The sequence below is a fragment of the Strigops habroptila genome, chromosome 1, assembly GCF_004027225.2.
Source record: "Strigops habroptila isolate Jane chromosome 1, bStrHab1.2.pri, whole genome shotgun sequence".
Classification (NCBI taxonomy): Eukaryota; Metazoa; Chordata; class Aves; order Psittaciformes; family Psittacidae; genus Strigops; species Strigops habroptila.
Window position 1 is genome coordinate 140,460,354 of NC_044277.2, and position 23,849 is coordinate 140,484,202.

At 40.9% G+C, this 23,849-nt stretch overlaps 1 protein-coding gene across 1 annotated transcript in view; it reads right to left on the reverse strand.

Annotated features, from left to right (window-relative positions):
• TRIM71 (tripartite motif containing 71) overlaps nucleotides 1-23,849 on the reverse strand; it is a 61,855-nt gene that overhangs the window by 9,509 nt on the left and 28,497 nt on the right. Inside the window, exons 3-4 of the mRNA XM_030505091.1 lie at nucleotides 9,460-9,627; nucleotides 271-405 (exon numbers count right to left, since the gene is read on the reverse strand). Of these exons, the coding sequence (XP_030360951.1) occupies nucleotides 271-405; nucleotides 9,460-9,627 (303 nt within the window). The remainder of the gene's footprint in view (nucleotides 1-270; nucleotides 406-9,459; nucleotides 9,628-23,849) is intronic.

The window sequence follows — 23,849 nt, forward strand, 5'->3', positions numbered from 1 at the left end:
AGGGAGTGCCGACCCTGCTTGTGGGGCTAAGCATACAGTAGTCCTTACAAAACCCAGTCAGTTTCCCAGATTAGAAATACCTTCAGCACAAAACCAGCCAGGGCCAGAATCCAGCATCCTACCTACAGCAAAACGAGCTCACAGTAAATGACAGTGTTTTGATTCACTGTTCCTTTGGAGGAATCTGGTCATGTACTAGTTAAAAAGCATGCTTTTCAGGTTTGAGAAGGTACATGTTAGCAGTTCACATCACAAATATAAGGTGCCTACCTTCCAGAGTAGCTCGCACTCCCGCTCTTCCAAGGCCTTCTTATGTCTAGTAGTCACTACTTTGACTTCAGACTGTACCACCTTCGCTTTCATCTCAACCTGCTCTGCCACAGCCTGGGCCTGTTCAATACTCAGCTGGGAAGAAAAAAAGAAACACACTTAGAGCTCAAGAAAACCAATTAGAAAGGCATCAGAAGACTGCTGTTTACATTGCACTGCCCTTCAGGTGAAGGCATAAAGTGCCAACTCTTGATTTTTTTACCAGGCCTTTGCCTATTTCATATATCAGAGCCTGAAAACAAACAATTTTTTTTAATACAGTTATTACATGGAGTTTACACCTTCATTGTACCATGCACCAACACCACAAAACTAAACTCCCTGTGCAATTCCAGCAAGCAGCTAATATGAATTCAGAGACTTGTACAGAAATTTATACTCATGTTTTCCCACACAGAGAACCAAGTTTGTTTTGTCCCTCAAAATGGTTCAGACTATTGACATGTGATGACTCTGCTTCTAGAAAGAAATGACACTGTAGACAACTGTTTTCTCTATGCATCTGAGCTGCATAGAAATACCCCTAAAAGAATGTGAAGTTAATCAATTTTAAAAGAAAAATACAAAGATTAGATGGCTACCATTAAAAAGCACTCAGTTTTTCACACCTTGGACAGAGACCAAATTCCTTCCAATATAACCCTGTAATATTAGTATTTTAAAAACATTCCGTAGTAGTAGTCTGCAAATACGCAGAATGCATCTGAAAGGAACACATCTCATTTCTCCCCTCACAGGACAAACCTGTTTCCTTGAAAAAATCCTTTCCAAACTGCTCCCAGTTTCACAAAACATTACAGGAAGAGCCATGGGTATTTGTTTTTAAATACAGCATTTCAGATAGACTTTCCAGCATCTTTCTCCCACTCTGATACGAGGAGCCATTTCACAACATGAGCTATTTCAGACTAGGTAGTCCAGAGAATGCTCTTGCGGAAAGCACCTTTGATCTTCAGAAATGCAGGCTTGATAAAGCAGGCAAAAGTAATTTAAAGGCTGTAAAACATCCTCAGTTTAATTCTGCATATGAGTATGTATCAAAGAATCACCTGATGCAACGATCTATGAACTACTCAATGTGATCCAGCTTCATTAGAAAAATCAGACAGAAGTTTTTTATCTTTCACGGAATTAGTATTTTCAAAGTCTCATCTGGCAAGTTCCACAGCACCTAGATCATGCCAACAATGGGAATGCTAAACCTTAAACCCCAAAGTGCCCTGTTACTTGGACGTTTTCATGCCAGGTAGTTATTTTAAACTAATTTGAGTTAAATGTATTCTTCCAGGTCATGTAGGAGTAAAGAACTAAAAGGAAAAGGAAGACTAACTGGGCCAGGTGATTAACATCTGGAGACAAGACGACAACAACCCCGAGAAAATAAGACAAGGCAATGTTTCTGATCTTAAATCCAAAGAATTCTCTTGCAAACTGGCAGAGGAAAATAGGAGTGCTACTTGAGAGCCCCTCTGCAGCACAGGGCTCAGTAAAAGGAGCATGCCTTTCAGCTGTTCCTCCTTCATGCAACTCCCAGGTCACTACATTTTTAACAGGGAATGTCTTCAAACTCATGGACAGCTTAAATATCCCAATCCCACTGGAGGCAGACCTGACCTGCCTTCACACAAGGCTTCTGGCAGACAAATTTGACTCAACGCGTCAAGTTGACAGAAAGTGAAAAATCTCATTAAAACAATTAGCAAAGCAGACATGAAGTCACAGCTGGCCACAGATTAAGGCTTCATAAAAGCCAGGAAGTCTCAGTCCTAGCTGGAAGAGTCCACACATAGGAATACTGCATACCTCCGTCATCTCTGCTTTGCCATTCAAACACAGAACCAGCTCCTACTGCAGGGAAAAGGTATGTATTTCTTCCAAGACAGATCTAGATTCTTGTCAACTATAGCAAAACACCCTCCTCTTGCAAAGAGAAATAGGTACTCCTTGAGAAGTGTTAGGGACCCACGCTATACACTCATACTCCAATTCTAGCAAGCATGTCTGAAAGCAGGAAGGTCTTTATTTACTTGACTGAGCTTTTTGTACAGCACTACCCATTAAATAGCTAAGAGCAATCTCAGTTCTTCACTAAAACCAGAGTTCACCTTTCAAGAACACCATCATTGCAGGAGAGATATTAATTCCCTGTGGATGCTGTGATCTTTCAGCCATAGGAACCAGTTATGGCAGGGCAAGTCACTACACTTCATAGCACAACGTTGTCTACTAACATCTCCTGTCATCATCTGGATTTATTTTTACTTGCCCGAGACTGAACAGCTCAGATCAGTGAAGGATGCCCAAAACACTAAGGCTCTAATATTGTTCAGGATATTGGTAAAGCTTTGGTAAAATTCACATGATCCTGCACTCTTCCAAAACAGGCTAGAACAGCCTAGGAAAGCTGACCAGCATCAAAGGCACAGCAGCAGGCAATGATATGATGGAGGGCACAGCGGTAGGCAAGTTATCTATCTGAAGCAAAAGCCAAGAGCTTTCAGTACAACTTTAGGGAGCCTTCTTTACATGGAAATCCCTTGTTCTCTTTGATTGCTGTAAGATATCACAGCTCCACCATGATAACTCTCTCCTGCTGTTCTGCAGGCATTTCCTGTGCAGAACTTGGCTCAGAGAGGTCAACTTTTTAGGAAACATGCTAAGCAGCAGCATTTCTTGTCCTGGTCAGACACCACACAATCTTTTTAACAACAAATCTTTTTAAAGAAAAGCAGCTTTTACGATACACTGGTATGTCATCATTATTACAGTGAATGAGATAAGCAAGTTCACACGCTTGGGAAACAGAAGACAAAGCCTGTGTTTAGTGAAGAATTGGGTTACTGAATTTGAGGTGGAGAACAATTATTATCTCCTGATGTTGGCCAATACAGTAAGCCAACTTTTGCAGCTGTACCTATTCATTTGTGACTTCTCAGGGGCCCACACCCCATTTTATTAGTGATAATTAGTAACACCAGTATCTTGTGTTAAAAACCAAACGATTTAGCAATGTATTTTGTAAAGTTTAGGGTTGAAACCAGTACTTCCAATTCCTCAGGGTAAAATTTAGGTAACAGCAGCATTGGTGCAGGTGGTATGTTCCAGAGGGCCACAACAAAAGGAAACCTTGCACCTAGAGCTTCCAGTGGGGCAGGTAAGCATGTTTTCCATGAAGGAAAGCAATGCAGACAGAGGTCAATAGCAGCTGCTACTAGCACATTTCAGAATTTCTTGCTCTTCTCTATAAACGTACCCAAGTAGCAACAAACAACACCCGGAACACACACTTCAGCAGGAGAGGACAGTGGCATGCAGTATTGCCTGTACTTTCAGATTTCAAAGCATTTAATGAGGGTTATTAAATAAGCATGTCACAGTTTTTATTCTCTGGACATTTCGTACAAACAGAAAAAGCTACTTTGTTAAAACATCAATGTAGCTATTCCTGTAATTCAGACAGCATTTTACATCTTACTAGACCTAGCTCTGCATAAACATACCCGTATGTAAAGTGTCACTAGCACCCTGAGTGCCAGTGCCTACACACAACATGCTAAACCAAACACTCCTAGGGGAAAAATTAGTAATAAGCTTGCTCCAGTGGCTCTGACATAGCAACTGATGCTACAACACTAAACTATGAAGAAGCCATCTGCAAGAGCCAGCAGCAGCAAAGTAGTATCATAGAATGTGGCTGCACTTACAGATATCTGGGCTGACTACAGAATGGCACAAATCAGGATTTGCCAGTTTGTACAATGGCAGTTTTCAGCCATTTTTCACATCTCCCATCTTCTATTGGTCATTAGGAACTGGAGCCTCAAGTTAACAAAAAGCTTTTTACAATTTAATCTTTACTTAAATATCCACAGGAATATTTAAATGTAGTGCTCTAGAAATAGCACTATTCCTTGTTTTCACTAGTGCTGCTTTTTTTAAATGAAAAATTATGATCAGAAGCACACAATACCCCAGGAAAAAAAAAAAAAACCATTACGAAGCATGTGTTCTGACAGACCACAAACTGCAGAGCTACTGTAAAGGTACTGATGCCCTCACTGCATGGTTTCCACAGTCCAATAACCCAAATTAAATCAGTATGTCCATAGTTATGTCCACACAGGGTACAGCTATTTAACAGAGCCTGTTAATCCACACGTTGAGCCATGATGTTAGATTATACGAACTGAGTGCAGAAAACTATCCATTTGAACAAACTGCAGCACAACATGCCATTGTGGCAATACCATGAGATACGCAAAGGCTGCTTATGGGAACCATACTGCAACTCATCAGTGCTATAGCTTTTTTAAAAAGGTCTTTAGGATTTTTAATTCCATTCATCTAAATATGGGGAGGGTGGCATCATTTTTCAGGTACTAACTCCAATATTCAAGTTTGCTACTCTCAAGTTTTCTAATGAAGGTGCAAGTATCTGGAGAGAAAATTCAAACTTGAAAGCAAAGGTTTTTTTTCTTCAGATGTTTCTTTTCTTTCACCTCTTCAGTATTTCAGGGGTGAACGGACCGCAGGTAATAGCTGAAGAACTGTAAATGCATACTTGCCTACCTCACTATGGAGGATTTACACTTTAAGGAATTTAAGAGGAAGTTAACCCTAATTAGAGGAAAAAAAACCTGAGATGCATATTCTCTGGCAACCCTCTCTCTAGCTTTTAAAAGGCACACTAAACACAAAATGCTTAAGGAAACCTTTCCGTATATCTCAAGTTAGCCCTCTTCCACCAGATGGAAGGTGTTCCAGCCGTAACAAGTTTAGTTTTAGTTCCTCGTGGTAACAAAGTATTACAAAAGGCTTGTCTCGCAGAACATTTCCAGTTACTTACCACTGTTTCGGAGCAGGATAAAGTAATCAGAACATAAAAGCCAGCTTTCTCCAGCATCAAGAACTGGATATAAACTTCCTAATGTTCTTAAAAATAACTGGAAGATCATATACAAAGTATAGTTGCAGTAAAGATAATAGGATTAACAGGCTTAGTTAACAGTGGCTTTGCAGTAATATTGGTGCAGCTGTAGAACAAGTCATAGTAACTGGACCAATTTAAAGGTTTCAGCCCAAACATGTAAACCCCTTAAACTCACTTAAATAGTGGATTCAGAAAAGCACAATTGACTCAATTTTGTTTAGAAAGCTTCATTTCAGACTCTCTAACCTGCAAGCCTGACTTCAAAGCCAGGCACAAGGGTGCCTGAGCTAACTCAATGTGACAACCCCAGAATGATCCTTTGCAGCACAGCAGTGCCATCCTTCTCCGGTATTGACCTCCTGGCAGCAGGGATCCATATGGCAACCCACAGGGAAGCTTTCACTGAAGGGCAGAGGCTCAAGGTAACAGATCAGCTTCCTCTTCTGGCTGGCCAAGTTTCTTGCAGGACCTCCCTGCCCCCCTTCCCTAGAATATCCTGTATTTGGGAGAGAAGAGGCATTGCCTTAATGGCTGACTCACCTTACCACCAGCTCCTAAGCCTTTCATGCTGGTAGATAAGAGAGCAGCTCCCTCTATATTCTGTGCATGACCTATCTCACTGCATTAAGTGTGGAAGCCTGCACTTTCAAACATTCCAGCAAAAAATGACTATAGGCTCAGCTAGGAAAGAATTTGTTTTCCACTAAAGCCACTTTTAAGACATCTGACATGAACAGATTAAACTGTATTTTAACATCTTCACCTGGAAATTGACCCTAAATTGGAACGAGCACTCAATGCTTTACCGTTACGCAAGTGCATTAGATTACACGCACACATACATATATACAATTACACATGTATAGATGTATTTTAAGAACATGACATTTTGAAGAAGCCATCTATCTTTCATCATAAGAGATTTACGTTCAGTTTGTGGCCCAGTCCTTGGAAGAAATTCTGAAAGAAGACAGCTAAGTGTGCACTTTCGTGAGGTAAAACAAAGCAGCAGGGCAAGCTCCCCATATAGAAAGGCGGCAGTCCTGTTTGCCCCTATGCCATTAATCCAATGTCAGCTTTGGCTTGCACATCCTGCAAATCAATTCAAGCCTCTGAAAAGGCTAAGAAAGTATCCCAGCAAGGAGGATAGCTTTCCACTGAGATAAGAAAGAGGTCCTACAAGCCATAGAGTTGAGTGTTCCTGCTCCATTCCCTGGCACCATCAACACGCCTTGGAGCACCGCGATGAACCAGCCAGGAGGCTGACCCAGCCAAAAAGTAATCCCAAAGAAAGGCTACCCTTTCAGCTGGATCAGCTCACCACCCAGCCACACAAGCACAAGTTCTTGTGTTAGGGACAGGCTTAGAAACACGTGATCCGGGCCAGAACCAGCACAGCACAGGGAAGCAGGGGAAGTGTTCCATTGCTGCAGAACTTCACTGATGTAAAAAAGCAAGCCTCTTTCTTCAACTCCTTTGAAAAGTGAGGTTTGGACTTTCAGGAGTGACAGACTACATCAAGGCTTCAGTGGATCAAGAGGCTGTAATGTATCCCAACTCACAGCTTGCCTTTTTTTTTTTTTTTTTTTTTTTGAGTATGAAAAACAATCTTTCCTCCAAAGCCACAGGAAGAGTTTAAATAAACATTTCTTCCTAAAAACCTTCAACTTTGGTTAACCAGATACTCTCCAGCCAGTTGACTCACGGCTTGATTTCCTCTCTCCTGCAACGCCCTTCAAATTCCACCTTTTCCCCTTTATTCACAACTACTCCTCTTCATCAAGCCTCAACATCTCATGTCAGAGAGCTATCACTTTCAGAGCCTATTAAAAAAGAGTTACTAATACAGCAGTATGAATCAGTCCCACTAAGAAGTGCTACTACACCATATTACTTTTCAATGCTCTTAGAGCTCCATGTTCCTTGTATTGCAGCTTGTCTTGGCATTAATTCTCTGTTGACTGTTTCCTATCTTTAAGAAAAGCACTGAAGCAAATTTCTTTTAATTTAGAGCCTAATTAGAGCTTGTTTTAAATTCATGGTGACATGCTGTCACCTCCCTAGGATAAATATATTGCTTCACAACCCAAGAACAGGGAAAGCTCTGCTCCAGGAAAACTTCCTTATGCAGCAGGCTCACTGTATCAACCTTTGAGACAGACACTTCTGCTTTTAACTGCATCACATGCTCTTCTAATTGTTGCTGATATTACTTAGTAGCTGTCTTTAGCTGTACAGTCGTCCTATTGCTGCATATGCACACACAGATTACCACTGATCTGCTCGCTCACCACCCTTTTTCCATACAGTGGTGCAGATTAAAAAGCTCACTAAACTAATACGACAACTCAGTTCTTAAAGCATGGTTCATTTTTCAGAACCTTCACACAAGCTGCCCAGTTAACACCTCCACGATAGCCTCTTAACCTGGAAGGGCTGTAGCTAGACCAGGGCAGAACTGCAGACTAAGTTCAGTTGAGCTGCTTGTTCGAGTTACATAAGCATAGCCAGTACCACCCTCCTTCTACCTGTACCATCATGCACTAACCAGCTCACTCCAGTGGCAGGAGCCTCTAACATAAAAGCCAGAAGAAAACTGGGCAGGAATGAACAAAGTAAACCTACTATGAAGCAGGCAGGCACAAAAGCATTCATGCAATAGTAGCAGTGCGGTACTCAATGATATTCTGCTAGTTTCTACTCCAAGAGACAGTCCCTTCTTGAAGGATTTAACCACACCAGTTAGATGATTAAGAGCCCTGGAGGTCAAAGGCAGTAGTTTAATTACTAACAGACAAGCCCTTGTCTATGACAGACTGGAGAAATTCAGAACGCCAGTGAGGTATAATCCATTCCTTCTTGTTCATTTTGGGGACACATGAAATGTTTCGGTACAGATACTGCTGAAGAGCCTTATGATCCATTTAAAACAAATCTTGGAAGAAGCTATAACTTGCAGGATTCTGTTTTAAGCTAAGTGTTTTAAATTAGCTACCAGCTTCAGAAACTTGGTGTTTGCTGTTCTCATGTAAAAACATCACAAGCTAAAGGGAGACATCAACAACAGTTCACTATCTATATTGCCACAATACTTCTTATTTTATTCCACAGGTGCAAAGGCTCAGGGAGAGAAGTTCGCTGCTCCTGTCCCACTGAACAAGCTTACTTCCTCATCTACTAGAAACAATTAGTGATGGGTGGACAACAGGTTTGTTTTGGGTTTTTAGTTGCTATTGTTTGTACCATGCATGTACAAGGAAAGCACACCCAATGCAGAAAGTAAGTTTACTTCCCTATCCATGGCATTCTACCAATGTTTACTAAAAAAAAAATGTTATTAGTTAAATCACATTGAAGTGTTGAGTTTCAGAATTTCCAGCTCGAATCTAAAGCATCCGAGGCTAACAACTCTAGAAAGCAGCAGTGTGAAATAAAGCTTCCCAACAAGCTTTCCCCATCCAAAGTCTCTTTACATGGGCAAAGCTACTGCTAATATCATAACAGTTACTACTAGGTATTACTCAGCAAAAGTAGCTATCTGCATGTATATCCCTGCAGGTTAGTTCCCTATGTAAATTCCTTGTGTAGTTTGAAGCACTGTGTTACTTTCCTTACAACCCTTTGCATTATAAAACATAGCTGAGGAAGAATGCAATAATAGGCAATTACAGTATGCCTCTGTGCGTGCAGAGTAATCTTTGTATGGAGATAGCGCCGGATCCTCTGCACAGGCAGGTTAGAAGTTTCACACTAATCCAACAGCCAATTAGTATTTCATATTTGGTGGCAACACTGAAGAGGTAACCAGAGTCATAGGTAGTTACAGTGCTAGATGCTGTGCAGGCATGAAAGACAGCTGAAAGTAAGTCTCAATCTTAAAAACAAAACTAGGTTTGGCACTACTTCTGATATACAAGATCAGAACTTTCTTCAAAATGCTTCACACTCAATCACGTTTGTACAGAGCTTCATATTGTGATTTACATGACAGGATTACGCTGCAAGAATGCAAAACTCGTAGCAGCACTTTATTTTCAGCTCCACAGCCACTTCTGTCAGAGATCTGAGAGAACAGAAGGGGTGAGAAGACTGACAGCAGAAGCAGAGAGCTTTTTGCCTTGACACCTTGCCCTGTAACAGACAAGCTGCGAGGGGAAGAAGGAGGGGAAAATAAAGTACTCAGGTTGGGAGTATCTTACTTGAATAGCCTGTCGTCCTTGCTGAGCATCTGCCAGGAGCTGAATGGTGAGAGTCCTGGAATCCTGCAGGGCATCTTGGAGGTAGATAAAGCTGTGACCCACATGTCGTCCCATGGTACATTCCCGACATATGGGGACAGAACAGGTATCACAGTAGAAATGCAGTACCTACAAGAAAAAAAGAACTGTATCACCATCTAATAAAGAATTGAGGAGAAAACAGAGCCAGGGTGTAGAAAAGGCCAACAGATCAACTATAAAAGGAGATAGAGGCAGTAGGCAAAGACTTTGTAATTCTCTCTCCACAGAGGAAGAACTATCCTCCCCAGTAATTTCCAAATCGTACTCTAACAGTTAGATGGAAGTGTCATTGTTTTCTTTGCAATACAATACTAGGAAGAGTGTCCGCATCAGCTCCTCTTAAGAGCGGAAGCCATCTGCCAACACTTGCGGATTGGAGATGTCATCTATGGCAAGCTTCAGGTGAAGACTCTTCCTGCATATACAAACACCACATTCTCTTAAGTGGGTCATTTAATAACCAATGCACTGGAGAACTGTAGCAGCAGCACACCCACCCCACAAAAGGGGGAAAACAAATAATGTATGCCGAGAATCAGCCTCTGTGTTTTCAAAATATGCAAATACCTTATGTCCAGGGCAGTGACAACATCAGGCAAGACTCCCTCATGCCACTCCCAACAGCAAAGCAAAAAAACCCTTTGCTACGATTTAGTGTTTCTATACTAGTGATACTCAGCCAATGCTATAGTTCGAAAGCAAAACTGGAATATTAGCATGTCCATCAGAGCATTTGAACGCTACAGTGAACTGTGGGTAACCACTAAACCCCCATTCTATTCACAAAGCACTTAAAACCCCTATATTCAAATCACAATGGAAGTCTTACACCAAGATGTTAGCCTAGGAAGTTGGATCCATTCATCAACCATAACTGTTCCCATTCCATCCAGTAGAGGGAAGTAGCACACAGAAATAGCATCTTCCATGGAAGTGTGTTTTCTTAGAGGCAAGCTGAAACCAGCTGTTTTGTTTTCAAAGATGCAAGGAGTACAACACTTCAACAGAAGAAAGTTTTGTATCCCAAGTCTTGCTCTTCACTACATACACTATTTCAGTTAGAGTGGAATGTTAGAAGACCTGTATTACCATGGAAGAGTCAAAACTCCACTACACAAACAAGATTTCCTGCTACAGTTTTTTCCAATCACTGGCTATTTGAAATCTACCACACAGAAAGGAGCAAGAGCAGAACAAAGATGGGACAAGTGCTTGATATGCCCATCTTCTCACAGCTGTCATTCAGCCACTCCCAATTCCAGCTAACAGTTTGTGATATGGTGCATAACATCCCCCTTTCCCTTCTCCCTCAAAAGCAAGGGGGAAGCCAGGACAGGCGATTCCCTCATCTTGCCTGTGCTGCATAAAGTGACATGTTAAGCTCCTATAAGTGCAACAGCTGAAGTGGTACATGGATTAATTTCTCAAAGGGGTATGTGTGTGTTTGTGCACGCATGGGGAAAAGTTCTAGTAAAACTCACAAGTTTTGCTATAGGGAAATTGGAACAAACTTGGGTTTTGCCTCTGTCCAAATACTAAACCCTCAAGCAGTGTCTAAGATCTTCCATCTTTTGTGAGTAAAAAGCTGCCTTGGCTCTGAAATTCATTATTGAAATGCATCGTCTTCCACAACTAGAGGGTTCCCTGTCTTTACACTGCGGTTGTCTAAATCTGTATACAATGCTCACTTGCTCATGCAGTTCTATAATTTTGCTGTTGAAATTACAGGGAATGTTTATTACATGTTGCTGAATGACTCCACTTAAAACAACTGAGAAGTTAAGAGAGAATGAAAACCAAGACAGGGTATCAAGTTAAGTCATATGAATCTGATATACTTTAAAAACATACAGCAGGGATTTGGGGCCTCCATCAAGCAGAGCAGCTGAAAGGAAAATGGTGACCATATGAACAGATGTTCAGAAGCAAGTTAAATCCAAAATAGTCAACACCAGAAGCAAAAGCTCGGTAAGACACCACAGGATCATCCTGTCACCCAGGCACTCCTGCAAGGTAACATCATCCAGTGGTAAAGGAGTCATCCGCTGTTCAAACCAAAGAGAATGCAGTTGCCTCCTGCCACCCACCACAATGTGGTGGAAAACATCACTCATGAATTCAGAATGAAGAGAGACAAGAGCCATAATCTCATTTCAGAAATATGCTGCTTACATAGACATAGCAGGGGAAAGCCTTGGGTAAATACTATAGAGCCATTGATGAAGACTCGTATTTGTTTCTTAGTAAACAAAATGATGCAAACAACCCAGATTTAAATCTGAGAGCAAAAGAATTAAACTTGGGTGAAAAAAGTACACAGCAATGGACTGATCATCATCATTACACCGTTATTCAAAACAGTTACCTTAAATGCACACAAGAGGAAGCACAAATGCATAATCCCTACTGTTCTCAGTGAGGAAGGGAGCTAGCCACCAGAAGAGAACTTAAAGAGTCAGCCAGCTTCAAGATGAACTAGCAGCTCCCAAGAAACTCCTTTCTGGATACAAAGACTACAACAGAAACCCCAAACTTGGCAGAGGTACAAGGGGAATTCTCCTCCTGTGGTCGATCTCGCATACTCACTGTCAGGAGCACCCAAAAGGCTGTACATCAGCTCTACCCAGCAATGGGGCCACACTCCCAGAGAATTAAACTGGAAAGAGCCCAGCTGTGCAGGGTGCAACAGTGAGGGGGGTTTATTTGTGCCAGCCGGGCTAACAGAGCTTGGAGCACAGCATCCAGCTTGCCTGCGCTTGCAACCACAACCAGGCATTTATTGTTAAAGCTCAAGCCTGCTCACATCCCAGTCCCTAGGTCATGGCCACAAAGGTCATGTACTGCTAGATTAAGTTTCTATGCCTGTTTCTAAATAGAAGGGGGAGAAAATAAGCCAAATGCACCCCCCACCCCAGGCCACCAACAAGCAACCCCCCGCAAAAAATTCATACCAACAATGTAAGTAGGACAATACACAAGTGTGTTTTCAATTCAGATTTGATGCACTGTGTGCCTAAAAGCAGAGCATTTCAGTTGCGCTGTTAATACAGCAACATACTACTCCTTCTATGCTCATTATATGACAAGTAACAAGGCTGGTCTTTAAACGTGCATGGGCAAGGGCAGTGGGAAGGAATAATAAAATACCAATTCTTTCATAACAGAGATCAGCTTAAAAACACCACACAGTACTTAAATGAGAGTCCTAACACTCCCCCTCCTCCCCCTTATCTGAAAAGGCAGAGATACAGTCAAAAGATCCATCAAGCTGTAAATTAAACTATTTTACCATTTCCCCAAATGTACAAAAAAATTGGTTTTAAGCAAAAACCAAACATGCTGTTTTTTCCAAACTACACAAACGTTCTGCTAGGCAGCAAGGAAAGAGAGAAGAAAGTAGGCAGAGATTCCTCCTTTCAAAAGAAATTCAGAATTGTGTAACCTGCATTTAATGAATTGCTTCTTTCAGTAGTAATTAAGTAAAAATACAATTGTTTTAAAGTAAAAATACTACATAAATATTTTTTTTTTTTACCCCTTTTTTTTTTTTTTTTTTTTTTTTTTGAAGTAAAACCCACTTTTTTGTTTTGGAAGAGTTTTTGTGGCCTTTGGTTGGTTTTCATAAGAATAAAGTTGGATAGTTCTGGTTGTTTTTGTTGGTGGGTTGGTTTTGGTTTTTTTTAATACAAATGTTTAAGATAAAAACTGATGCCTTTCCAACACCCATTTTGTTAAATATCTAGTAAGGGGAAAAAGACTCATAATTAAGTTTAGTAGTAGGTTTTTTGCTGTGTGTGGTTAGTTTTGTGTATGTGTTTTGTTTTGCTTTAAAGAACTGCTTCACCACATTAATTAGTATTTCAGACTTTCCACCCAAATTACATGAAAAGGAGTCAGAAGCAAGAGGGGAATTTAGTTTTAGAGATAGTTAGAAGTGATTTATTTTAAAATAAATCAGCTATGAGTTGATTATTTCCCAAACAGGAAATATTTCCTGAATTGGTGGCATACAATTTTAGACACAAAACAATAAAGGGAGCCTACTTCAATTTAAACAGAATCAGTGAACCATATTACAGGGCTATTCATCTTTTACAGCCACAGCAGCCCAAGAAATACAACAGCAAGGCCATAAATGTGATTGCTTCAGGAAAGGCTGTACAGTGCACCGTAAAAACATTTTACAACAGCAGGAATTCCTGGGTGTCGCTCTCCCCATTTTTTGGTCCATCTGCTTTCAAAGGGGGCAGGGGGATGGGCGGAGATGTTGTTAAACGTCCCCCGGGACTGCACAGCAATCAATCATCATCTGATGAATGGCCACTAAAGTTAAACCCTGACCCCACTCCACAATTCCCACACCAGCGCTCCTCTCCTTACTGCTGACCAGCTTCCAGCGTACACCCCCCCACCTCCCAGCCCTCACCAAAATATCCCAAATACCAAGCCCAGACAAAAGCAATGGAATGTAGTAGGCACCATGACAGGGAAGAATTCAGCAGAAACAGCATCTGAGGAGGCTTAGACTTAACCTGTGTTTAAACAATTGTTCTCTCACCAGTACTCACACTGCTCTTTTCCTCCCAGCTTGCAAACACTTGATTTCTCTCATTTCAGAGCATATTTAAGAGCATACATGCATGCAGTTGTCAAAGCATGTGTAATCTAGCCACATTTAAGCACTTTTTTTCCATCATGACATTTCAGTGTCTTGCAATGATTTTATCTAAACCTACAGTGTTAAGAATTTGTACAAGGCAGCAACACATAAGGTCACATTATTTTAAAATACAAGTCTGATGCTCTAAAAGCCACCCTGTAATCTTAATCAACAATTACAAAAAGTCTACAGACAAAATAGTAGCCTCTTGGTTTCTACTTCTGGAAAAGTTTCAGTATGGCGTTTGTAAGTTAACTTAGTTTATGACCAAAAATAAAAGTATCATGCTTACCATGGTCAATCTAAAGTTTTCCATTACTAAACGTGTTTTATTATCTAGTTCCCTTGACAATAACTCGAACACCAGTGGCTTTGTTAGGTAGTGTGTAAGACTTAGAGGACTATGAATTTATTATAAACTAATTTTCCAATGAGTTTTGGTCTTCCTCCCTGAGCACTGGGGCCCGACTTTTTTTGCCCTCTCACCCCCCCCCCCCCCCCCCAGCTGCTTCCCTGCATCACCCACAGCAATTTTTAATTTAAACAGCATATAAATACACCACCCAGGATGACTGGCTCAAAGTTTGGTGCAAATAATTGTTACACGTTTTAAGTGGCAAGCAGTAATATTTCTACTCTGTAGGAAGCTGGTCATTAGTTTCCATTTTAATAGCAATTCATGACAATTACCTTTCTTCACACTACAATCAGAGCAGCATTTTAAGAACCTTCACTTCTGCACTGATAACACTCTTGAAGTTTAAATGCTAAATATAAAAACCGAAGATATGAGCAAGCCGTGCGATACACATCAGAACTACAGGCTATTTGCCAGCATATCTGAATCATTTCACTTTCAGAGATACTTAAAATCCTCATGTTTCTGTGGACCCACTAATCATCAAATTACCCTTAGAAACTGTATTTTGACTTAATGCTCTGGTGTAGAAGAGACTGGCTTAACACCAATTTTCTTTGCTGCATGTAATGGGAAATGGTACACCAACTCCAGGAGGTTTCCACAGCAGACAAGAGTTAATTCTCAAATTCAGGACAATATTCTACTACAATTTCTACAATAATATGGGCACCTTGAATTACAGCCCTATACTACACAGGGCATACATTATGCACAGAAAGTTGTAGCAAGTGGGATTAGTGATGCTAGTTTGCTATTTATTACCTTCCTTTGCTACTTGGATGAACGCAGATGGGTTTTGGTCCATTTATTAGTTTAACAAGTGCAAGAGAATCATTCAGGACTTCTGTTAAGTTTAGCTTTATTTCCTTAGCCCATAAAAATAATAGAAGCCCAGCTAACAGAGGATTAATACTCGTGCAAGTCAGTTTGTAGTAAATAAAGATGTAATTTCATGTGCATTTTTCTAGCACCAGTGTTAATACCCTTCCTTCCCTCAATGCTCCAGTGGGTTCTGTTCCTTGCTCCAGTTTGTCAGCCACACAGGTATCTCTTGGCCCAGCACATGGTGGGGAGGAAGTTCACTAACAAAACCCCCAATCTAGCCAGCACTGCTTCCCAGTGTGAAACCACACACAGCTCAAGGCTATCATTTCACTCCCCAGTTAAACTGACAGTCACTCTATCAGGAAGCCCTATGCCTCCTGTCTTTCTCCTTTCCTCCCCTCTTCACTGCTCCTCCAGTCTCACTGAAGAGACTTGGGGATCTCCACAGACAGCAGAAAATTAGAGTTTTTTTTTTTAATAAACTGTTTTCTATCAGCTGACCGTGGGATCAGAACAGCAGTAGAGCCAGCACAAGGGAGGAGGAAGAACCCACAACTAAGGACATGGAGACATCTGATGACAACTATATTAAATACCAGCTGAGCTACAGCACTAAGCCACATGGTTCAGCTCTGGTACTTCACCAACCTCACAGCTGGAATCAGTGTAAATCTCTCATTGATAGCATTCACCTCAAATTCTAACCAGAAGAAGAGTATCTAACCCACACTGAGTCTGATACGCTAAACAGGCTGCTAAACCAAACAGACTACCATATTCTTAACATTCTTGATGTTTACCTTTTTCAGTCCTGCTGTGATATGATGAAGCCAGTAAAAACAGCTGCATATTTTAGAGAGTGATGACTGGGTCAGCCAAATCATTTAGGTAAAAGCAAAGGAGTTTTGGAAGACGGTTTCATTAAGAGTTTAGAAAACCCACTGGGTATTACCCAGTCAGCTGAGTGTGGAGCAAGAAACCATTTAACTTGTCTTTGCCAATGCAAACACCAATTACAAATCTGAAAGCACTTGGGCTAGGAGAAACAATCAAGACCCACTTCACTCTGAAGGCTGTATCATCACTGTAACGGTGCGACAAGAGGCTGCAAACTAGGGCTAGGAGACAGGAAGTCACACCTTTGACAAAGCTGGCTGAAGGATCTGCTGGCTCCAGCATACTATAAAATCACATCCTCTGTGTTTTGCATTAAAATCTTATAAATAAAACTTCATATGATGACTGTAGCTCCTGCTTACAGCCACCCACCTCGAACTGGAGCATCCCAAGCATTTCTCTCAGCAGCATCTCTGCCAGCTGTGGTATCCCATGTTCATTCACACTAAATATGGAGGGAGCACTACACCACTCATTGAGGCTTTGCCCATCCCAGATAGCTTTCTAAAAGCTCTTGGGTGCAACGTAACTTGGCCAGCTTATCTAACACACTACCTCAGAGATTCCAGTTATTGATGGACTGGAAACCTTAACTCATCACTCCACTTCTTCCTAAATAGGGATAAGCAAAGCTTAATATTTTTCCAACATTAATACTGAGGTGGGACAGGTATAATTATTGGGATTTGGACAGGTATAATTATGTGGGCCACAATTCAATCACTGCATAATGCTAAGTCTGTTTAACATCTTTCTTTTAAAGAAGTTGTTTGGGGTAAGAAAATTTGCATTTCTTTTATTCTTAAAAAGTCACAGCATCTGTTTCAGCACTGAAGCAGGTAAAGTAGCCAGTCTATGGAAAGATGCAACAGCATCAGTAGCTACTAAATAACTCAGCCAGTGATAAGTCAGCTCTTTACAGATTTTTTAATAGGGGAGACCAGCCTGTGCTTCAACATGCAACTCATTAGCTGTTTAAATGCAGCTTCTGTGCCAAATCTACATGACACGAGCAGCAGCAGGGTGGTCTTGGCACAGGGGACAGTGGGTGGATCTAAATATTCAACAGTTCAAGCAAGCAAGCTAACAGCCTGCTGTGGAAGCAGACATTAGAGTGCATCGGGACCCAGTTCTACTTTCAAGTCCAAGTCACTACTGTGACCCCTTAACTCTCCAGCTCTTGGAAAGTTAAGAGTGTCTTACAATTCTCATCCAAAGCTTGGCCATGATTTCAGTGCTGCTGTAAATCATAACGGGTTGACAATTGCTTTGCTATTGCACATGGCGTTTTGTTTTTTAGACAGAACCAAACCTCAACATCTCTACAAACTCCTTACATAATACAGTTTCCCCTTTCCTGCACAGGTCAGCATTAGAGCTTTTGAGGTTTTTCCTTCTATGCACAGGAGGAATTAGACTAAGAGTTGAGGTACCCGCATGGTTCCTGCATCCTGCTCTATGACTAACATCAGTACAGGCCTTGCCTCTCAAAAACCTGTATTCCTCAACTCCACGCTGTTCCTACACCACTGCAGAGAACACTACCTCCATTCAGGTCCTTGGCAACTGCTGACCTTCACATGGAAAGCTGACAGCAAGGATGCTATTATATGCCCTGCAAACAAATAGCTAGAAAACGTTTTTGTCTCTTAATATACTGGAGGCAAACCTTATTCTTTTTTATTTGATGGGGGGAGTGAGGAGAGAAACAAACAACTCTGATTTCACTCAAGGGCCAGCTAGTTCTCATGCTGAGGACAAGCCAATTGTGAAACCTCATCTTAAGCAGATGGGCTGCATGCAGTTTGCCTGAGAGTTTTCCTGATCCCAGCACAAACAGGTCTTTTGTAGGATTCATTTTCTTATACAGCTAGTCTGTAGTCAAGCCACCACTACCTAAGAAAATTTGCTTTGGTGCAACAGTTTCCCTTTAATATTTTTAGGGGGCTTCTCTGGGGGATCAGAAAGCCTATCAGGCTAGACATCTTAAATTCATAATGCTCGACTGTCAGGAGACAACAGTGTATGAGGAGAAAGAACACATTTATGCAGAGAAACTGTGGCTTTACCTATTTAACTTTGCAATAGATTCTACCCCCTTTTTTGATTCATGTGGGGTTTTCGGGTTGGTGGGATTTTGATTGTTTGGGGGTTTTTGTTTTGTTGTTCTCAGCAGTATTAGAAATCTTGTTTCAGAAAAGTATTCTTTAGAACATGAGTTTGTGCTTATTCTTTTACACAGTTTAATGTTTCAATTACATCATCTAGTAATTGCTTGCTACAAGGAAAAAGATTGCGAGTGCATATTTGAAAACTCCCACAGTTGAACCACCACATGAATTTAACCTGTAACTCAAACTGCAGTAGCTGGAGAATACTAGGAAACTAAGCAATCATGAATTCTGAGCCCACTTTGTAGCTTTACACTCTGGCTGTTCCACCTTGTGTGGCCTTACTGCCAATCACAGGGGAAGAGCACAAGAACCCAGAGTCAAAACAAATAGTACAAAACAGTGCTCAGAAAGTAAAAAATATCAGATAAAGCCATTTTTATATGGAAGTACCATTAATCTAAAACCACAGGGATGAGGTAGCTCAACATCTTTAATTTCTATCTTCAAGTGCATACTCTATTTAGGAGAGGTTTGTCTCTGTACCAACTATTTGTTTAAAACCGTTTTAGTAACATTACATAATCTCTTCTAGAATTAAAAAAGCATCTCTTTATGGCTTTTTTAAAAAAGGATTTGTGTTAGGATGAAGGAAAAAATATATCCACTTTCACACTAACAAATCTGAAAGCCCTTTTAACAAAGAGAGTTGTTAACATATATCTAGCAAAATGAAGCAATTCAGGTATCTAACACCACCACTACTGGACTCTGGTAATTCCAGTTTGAGTAACAGCCTGGTAGGCAAGATCAGTCCACATACTTCTACAAGACACTGTCCCTCCCCCATTTCCAGTATCAGTTCTTCAGCAGGGATTTACCTAGTATTATGCAAGCTAATATCACTACAGAGATAGCAATTACTAAAGGGATTGGGTTGCTGGCAATGAGTCCTTGTGGCAAGACTGAAGATTCTTACATATAAATTAAATGCCTCTATCAGTTTAAATTTAGAAACAGAACCAATGTGATCCTATGGCAATTTAAACTATGTGGAGTAAAACTAAATAAAGAAGAAATTTATGCATTAGGGCATAAGCTAATCAGCTGGGATATTACAGGAAGGAATTCCTCCCTCCTCACATACAAAGCCAGGTTGGACACGGCTTTGAGCCATCTGGTCTTAGTGGAAGGTGTCCCTATCCATGGCAGGGGCTTGGAACTAGACAAGCTTTAAGGCCCCTTCCAACCCAAACCGTTCTATGCTTTTATTTTCTCAGTGGGTAACTGCGTAGTTGGCCAAGCAGGTGAGGCAGACAGGGGAGGGGGAAGAAAGCGTCATCCTTCTCCCCTTTCCTTTTCGTCTGCACCACCACCCCAACATGGGGCACTGCCTACTACTGCAGCCTGGATGTCTGACGGGCACAGCACAGTCCTGCTGTCCCTCCCATTTATGCCTTGCACCTCTCCTGTCTGCAGAGGAAAGCTGTAACAAGAACAGCCATAGTACTAAACCCCCACAGCAGGAGCTGTTAAATTTTTTCCTTCTTTAATTGTGAAAAAATCCATGCCTATTAAACAAATCCAGTTACCACCAATGCCATATGCACATCAAAATCAGGTTAAAGTGAATATGACCAACTACAGCCTTTTATTAGGAAGTACAGGCAAGATGGTTGTCTGGGAAAACTGACATATAAACCCATTCCAAGTGTTTTATACTGCAATGGTTTTAGTTACTGCTTATGCGGAACAGGTTTTGTGGAAAGCACAAAGGCAGCAGTGCATTGGCCCACTCTGCGCTCTGCCTTCCCTGCTCCTCTTGCCTTACACTCTGTCCCAAGCACTACTTTTACAACAGCTATATATCAACATACCAAGTCCTCATAGAGTCAGGACTGACTTTAAAGGAACTTCTTTTCACTGAAACCCAGAAATGGCTAACACAAACATTTAGAAGGTATCTTTCCAAAAAGCATTCAGGCTCTCCCTCTATATCATCATCCTCTCGAATGCTCACACACTAAAAATATGCAAGTGTAAAAGTTTTACTAGCTTTACTACACATGTTTCAGAGCAGGAAGAAAAATTACAACATGTTGAGGTTTCGGTTGGGATTCCTCATAAATGAGGAACCTTAATTAAGCAAAACCAAATTTAGATTGCATTGAAGAAAAAAAAAAAAAAAAAAAAAAAATATCAGTTTGCTCCAGACCCAGGCAGTAGCTTCTACAAGTGTGTATCAGAGTGTATCAGAGTTCCTCAGCTAACATCAAATTGTATCATCCACATCAAAAATAATGATTATCTGCTCCCAGCATAGGACTTGGCACATGCATTGGAGTATCTTATTCAGAGAAACAATGTTGTCCTTGAGGATCAAAGCTTTGCTGCTTGTAGTAAAATGCCAGACTAAATTGGGCAGATTAATATGCTTGTTACAATTCCTCATAATTTCAAGGAGGATTATACAATCACATTTTATGAAAAGACTCCTCATGAAACTGTTATCCTATGGGTGCTAGTGCACTATTACTTCCAACTGAACTCTAGTATTTAATGTTTGTTTTGGAAGACCTAGCTGTCTTAACAGCCACAGGGCATTTCAATAATCATATAACAAACACTACTGCAGGTTACTCTTTAATCCCTTGCGAGCAAATGAGTAAATGCTTGTCCATCTATCATATAATGATACAGCTCTGCAGTTACTGCCAAGAAGATACTGTAAATCATAAAAGAACATCTAAGAATAAGGAGAGCTGTTCCAGGAAGTCAGAAGTGTTTACTCAGAATAATTTTTTCTCCATCGCTATAGGACAGCAAGAACAGATAAACCTCAGTTTACAAGCCATTAACACAAGATGAGAGGCACTTTTATTTCCATCTGAAAAGACAAGTCTTGATGGACAATTTAAGTATTCTTCATTTATCCCTACCCGTTTGCCTCTCTGGTGAGCAGGACCTCCTAAGTTTCAGAACTCTAAATTAATCACTTTCCTGCCTTGCACTTATTTCCAAACGGGTGAAATACAAGCAAGTATAAAGCTTATATTCTCTTCCTCCCACTTCCCCTTCTCCTAAAGTGGTAGTCTTTGTTGTTGTATGGATCTGGTTTTGGCTTCTTACACCACCCCCACCCCCCACTTTCCCACATTTCTGTCATAGATTTAAGTGGTGCACAGCATCCTACTACAATAGCACTTTTCCTCATGGAAACAGTATAAGAATGTTCCCGTTAGGAAAGGAAAGGAGGAGAGGAAGGAAGAGATACACACTCCAGGATAAATATTTAATTAAATGAAACCTGAAGGAGAACAGAAATACTACTGCTTCAAACTGCAGGGTAGACTTCGTATGCTTACAGACAATAAGAAACACTAATAATTGCAATTTGACATTGTGCCACAGACATCATTATGAAGCAGGTCCAGTTTGGGGAGAGAACAATCTTCCATTCCATTCAAGGTTTTACGTTACAATTGACACACACACTTTATTTTTGACCCATTCCATGAGGCTCCCATGGGTCAAGTACATAGTGTATGTATTCATACAGCCACCAAAAAAATTCTGTTGTGGAGTACTATAGTTTTGGTCTAACCAAACCATAGTGCTTTAGTGTCACCCTGTCACAGGGTTCAGTGATATTTCAAGGACCTTTTAAAAATTGAAAATGCTTAAATACTTTGAATCCTTTAGTGGAAACACCAGCCTTTTCAATAGCAGCAACCATTCCACATAACACTAGCTTTTAGATTGCTTCTGTATTGTGTAGGCAAGTTAGCCTTACCCTAACCTTTAACTGTAGCCTTGTTTGAGCTTTAAATCAGGATAAATGTAAATATAGAAAGCTTGCTCAATCATCAGTGAAGGGAAGAAAAGCTATTCAGGCTGATCTAGAGGGGAGGAGTCAAGTGTGACTCACTTCACCAAAGGAAGAAAGAAGGGAGAAGGGATGGCTAAGAAGGTTAAGTCCTTGCCCAATTCTTGAAAAGAAGAACATGCACTAGTCTTACTACAAAAAAGCTATTTCATGATAAAATCTGCACTGTCTGGTTATATGATACAATTCTAAGGAAGAGACCATTCTTATAGTGAAAGCACACCATGAACAGCTACATTGGAAATACACTGTTCCTTGACAAGCATTGGCAGAGGAGTTTTGACTTGCAGTTTAGGTACACCAATTCACCAAAAGGCTGGGTTTACACGAGGTATGGTTCTTCCCACCCCCTCCAAGGGAGGAAGCAAGTAGGCAAGACAGGAGAAATTTTATTATCTCTGCACAATCAGCAAGGAGTTTTTACAAACACTCTTGTGTACACACACGTCTTGCATGTTAAGCCATGATCGTTAATTTTTTATGTATTGCCAAACTAGTCCTACATGTCCCCTGCCTGCTTAAGGAGGTCATAGATTAGATTTATTCTCTCTTTAAAAAGAGAAGGACTTTCTGCAATCCAGACAGAAGAACAAAACACGCTTAACCAGATTTCCAAGAACAGGACAATTGACCTATTGAGTTAAGTCCACTTGGCCACAAAAGACTTTCAAGGAAGCTACCTGCCTGCCTCTAGAATATTCTTCTACGTAGTGTTTTCTAGCACAGGAAGCTCCCAAAGGCAATTATGCTGAATTAAAGAGGAAGGCCAGGCTTTTGGACAGCGTTGTCATGCACTTCTTTCAGCGCTGTGCTACATACTCTGCTAGTTTCCTAGGTTAGTTTTTAGGTTTAATTTATTGCCAGATACAAGCGGTTTACAACTGGCACAGTGTAATTAACGGAGGGGCGCAGATCAAGGGTACAAGGGAGAATTAAAACTCTCTAAGTTAACACAAAGATTTCAGGAAAAGCTGCATTTCTACCTTTGTCCTCTACTAAAAGGTTAACTTGCTGCACCCCACATACCACCTTTGCTATCAAAGTTAACAGAGCAGCTTTAAGAGCCACACACAGGCAAGTACCTCTGGTAGCTTACTACCAAGACAGACCTACTGCATCAGGAACATCGCTTCCTGTAACACTGCTTTCAAGTAATAACCAGACCCACTGATTCACTTAAGATTTAATGAGATTACAGCTTGAGGTGATTTGACTGGAGACCATAAAAGTTTTAGGAGCCCATCTGCTCTGCAAAACTAACCTCTCACACACAAACCAGGCTGAGCTGACCTTTGAGAGCTGCAGAGTAGTTCAGGCAGGAATCAAGACTGGTACTTGGTTCGGGACAAAACAAGAAATTTGCACTTTCAGGCAAAGAGGAGTTTCCATATGCATCAGTACTCAAGACGGGAGTTTCCATATGCATCAGTACTCAAGGGGAATCTTTCCAAGCAATCAGCAGTCTTTTCATTAAGAGAAGGCTGACTACCTTAGGGTGCTTTCCCCACC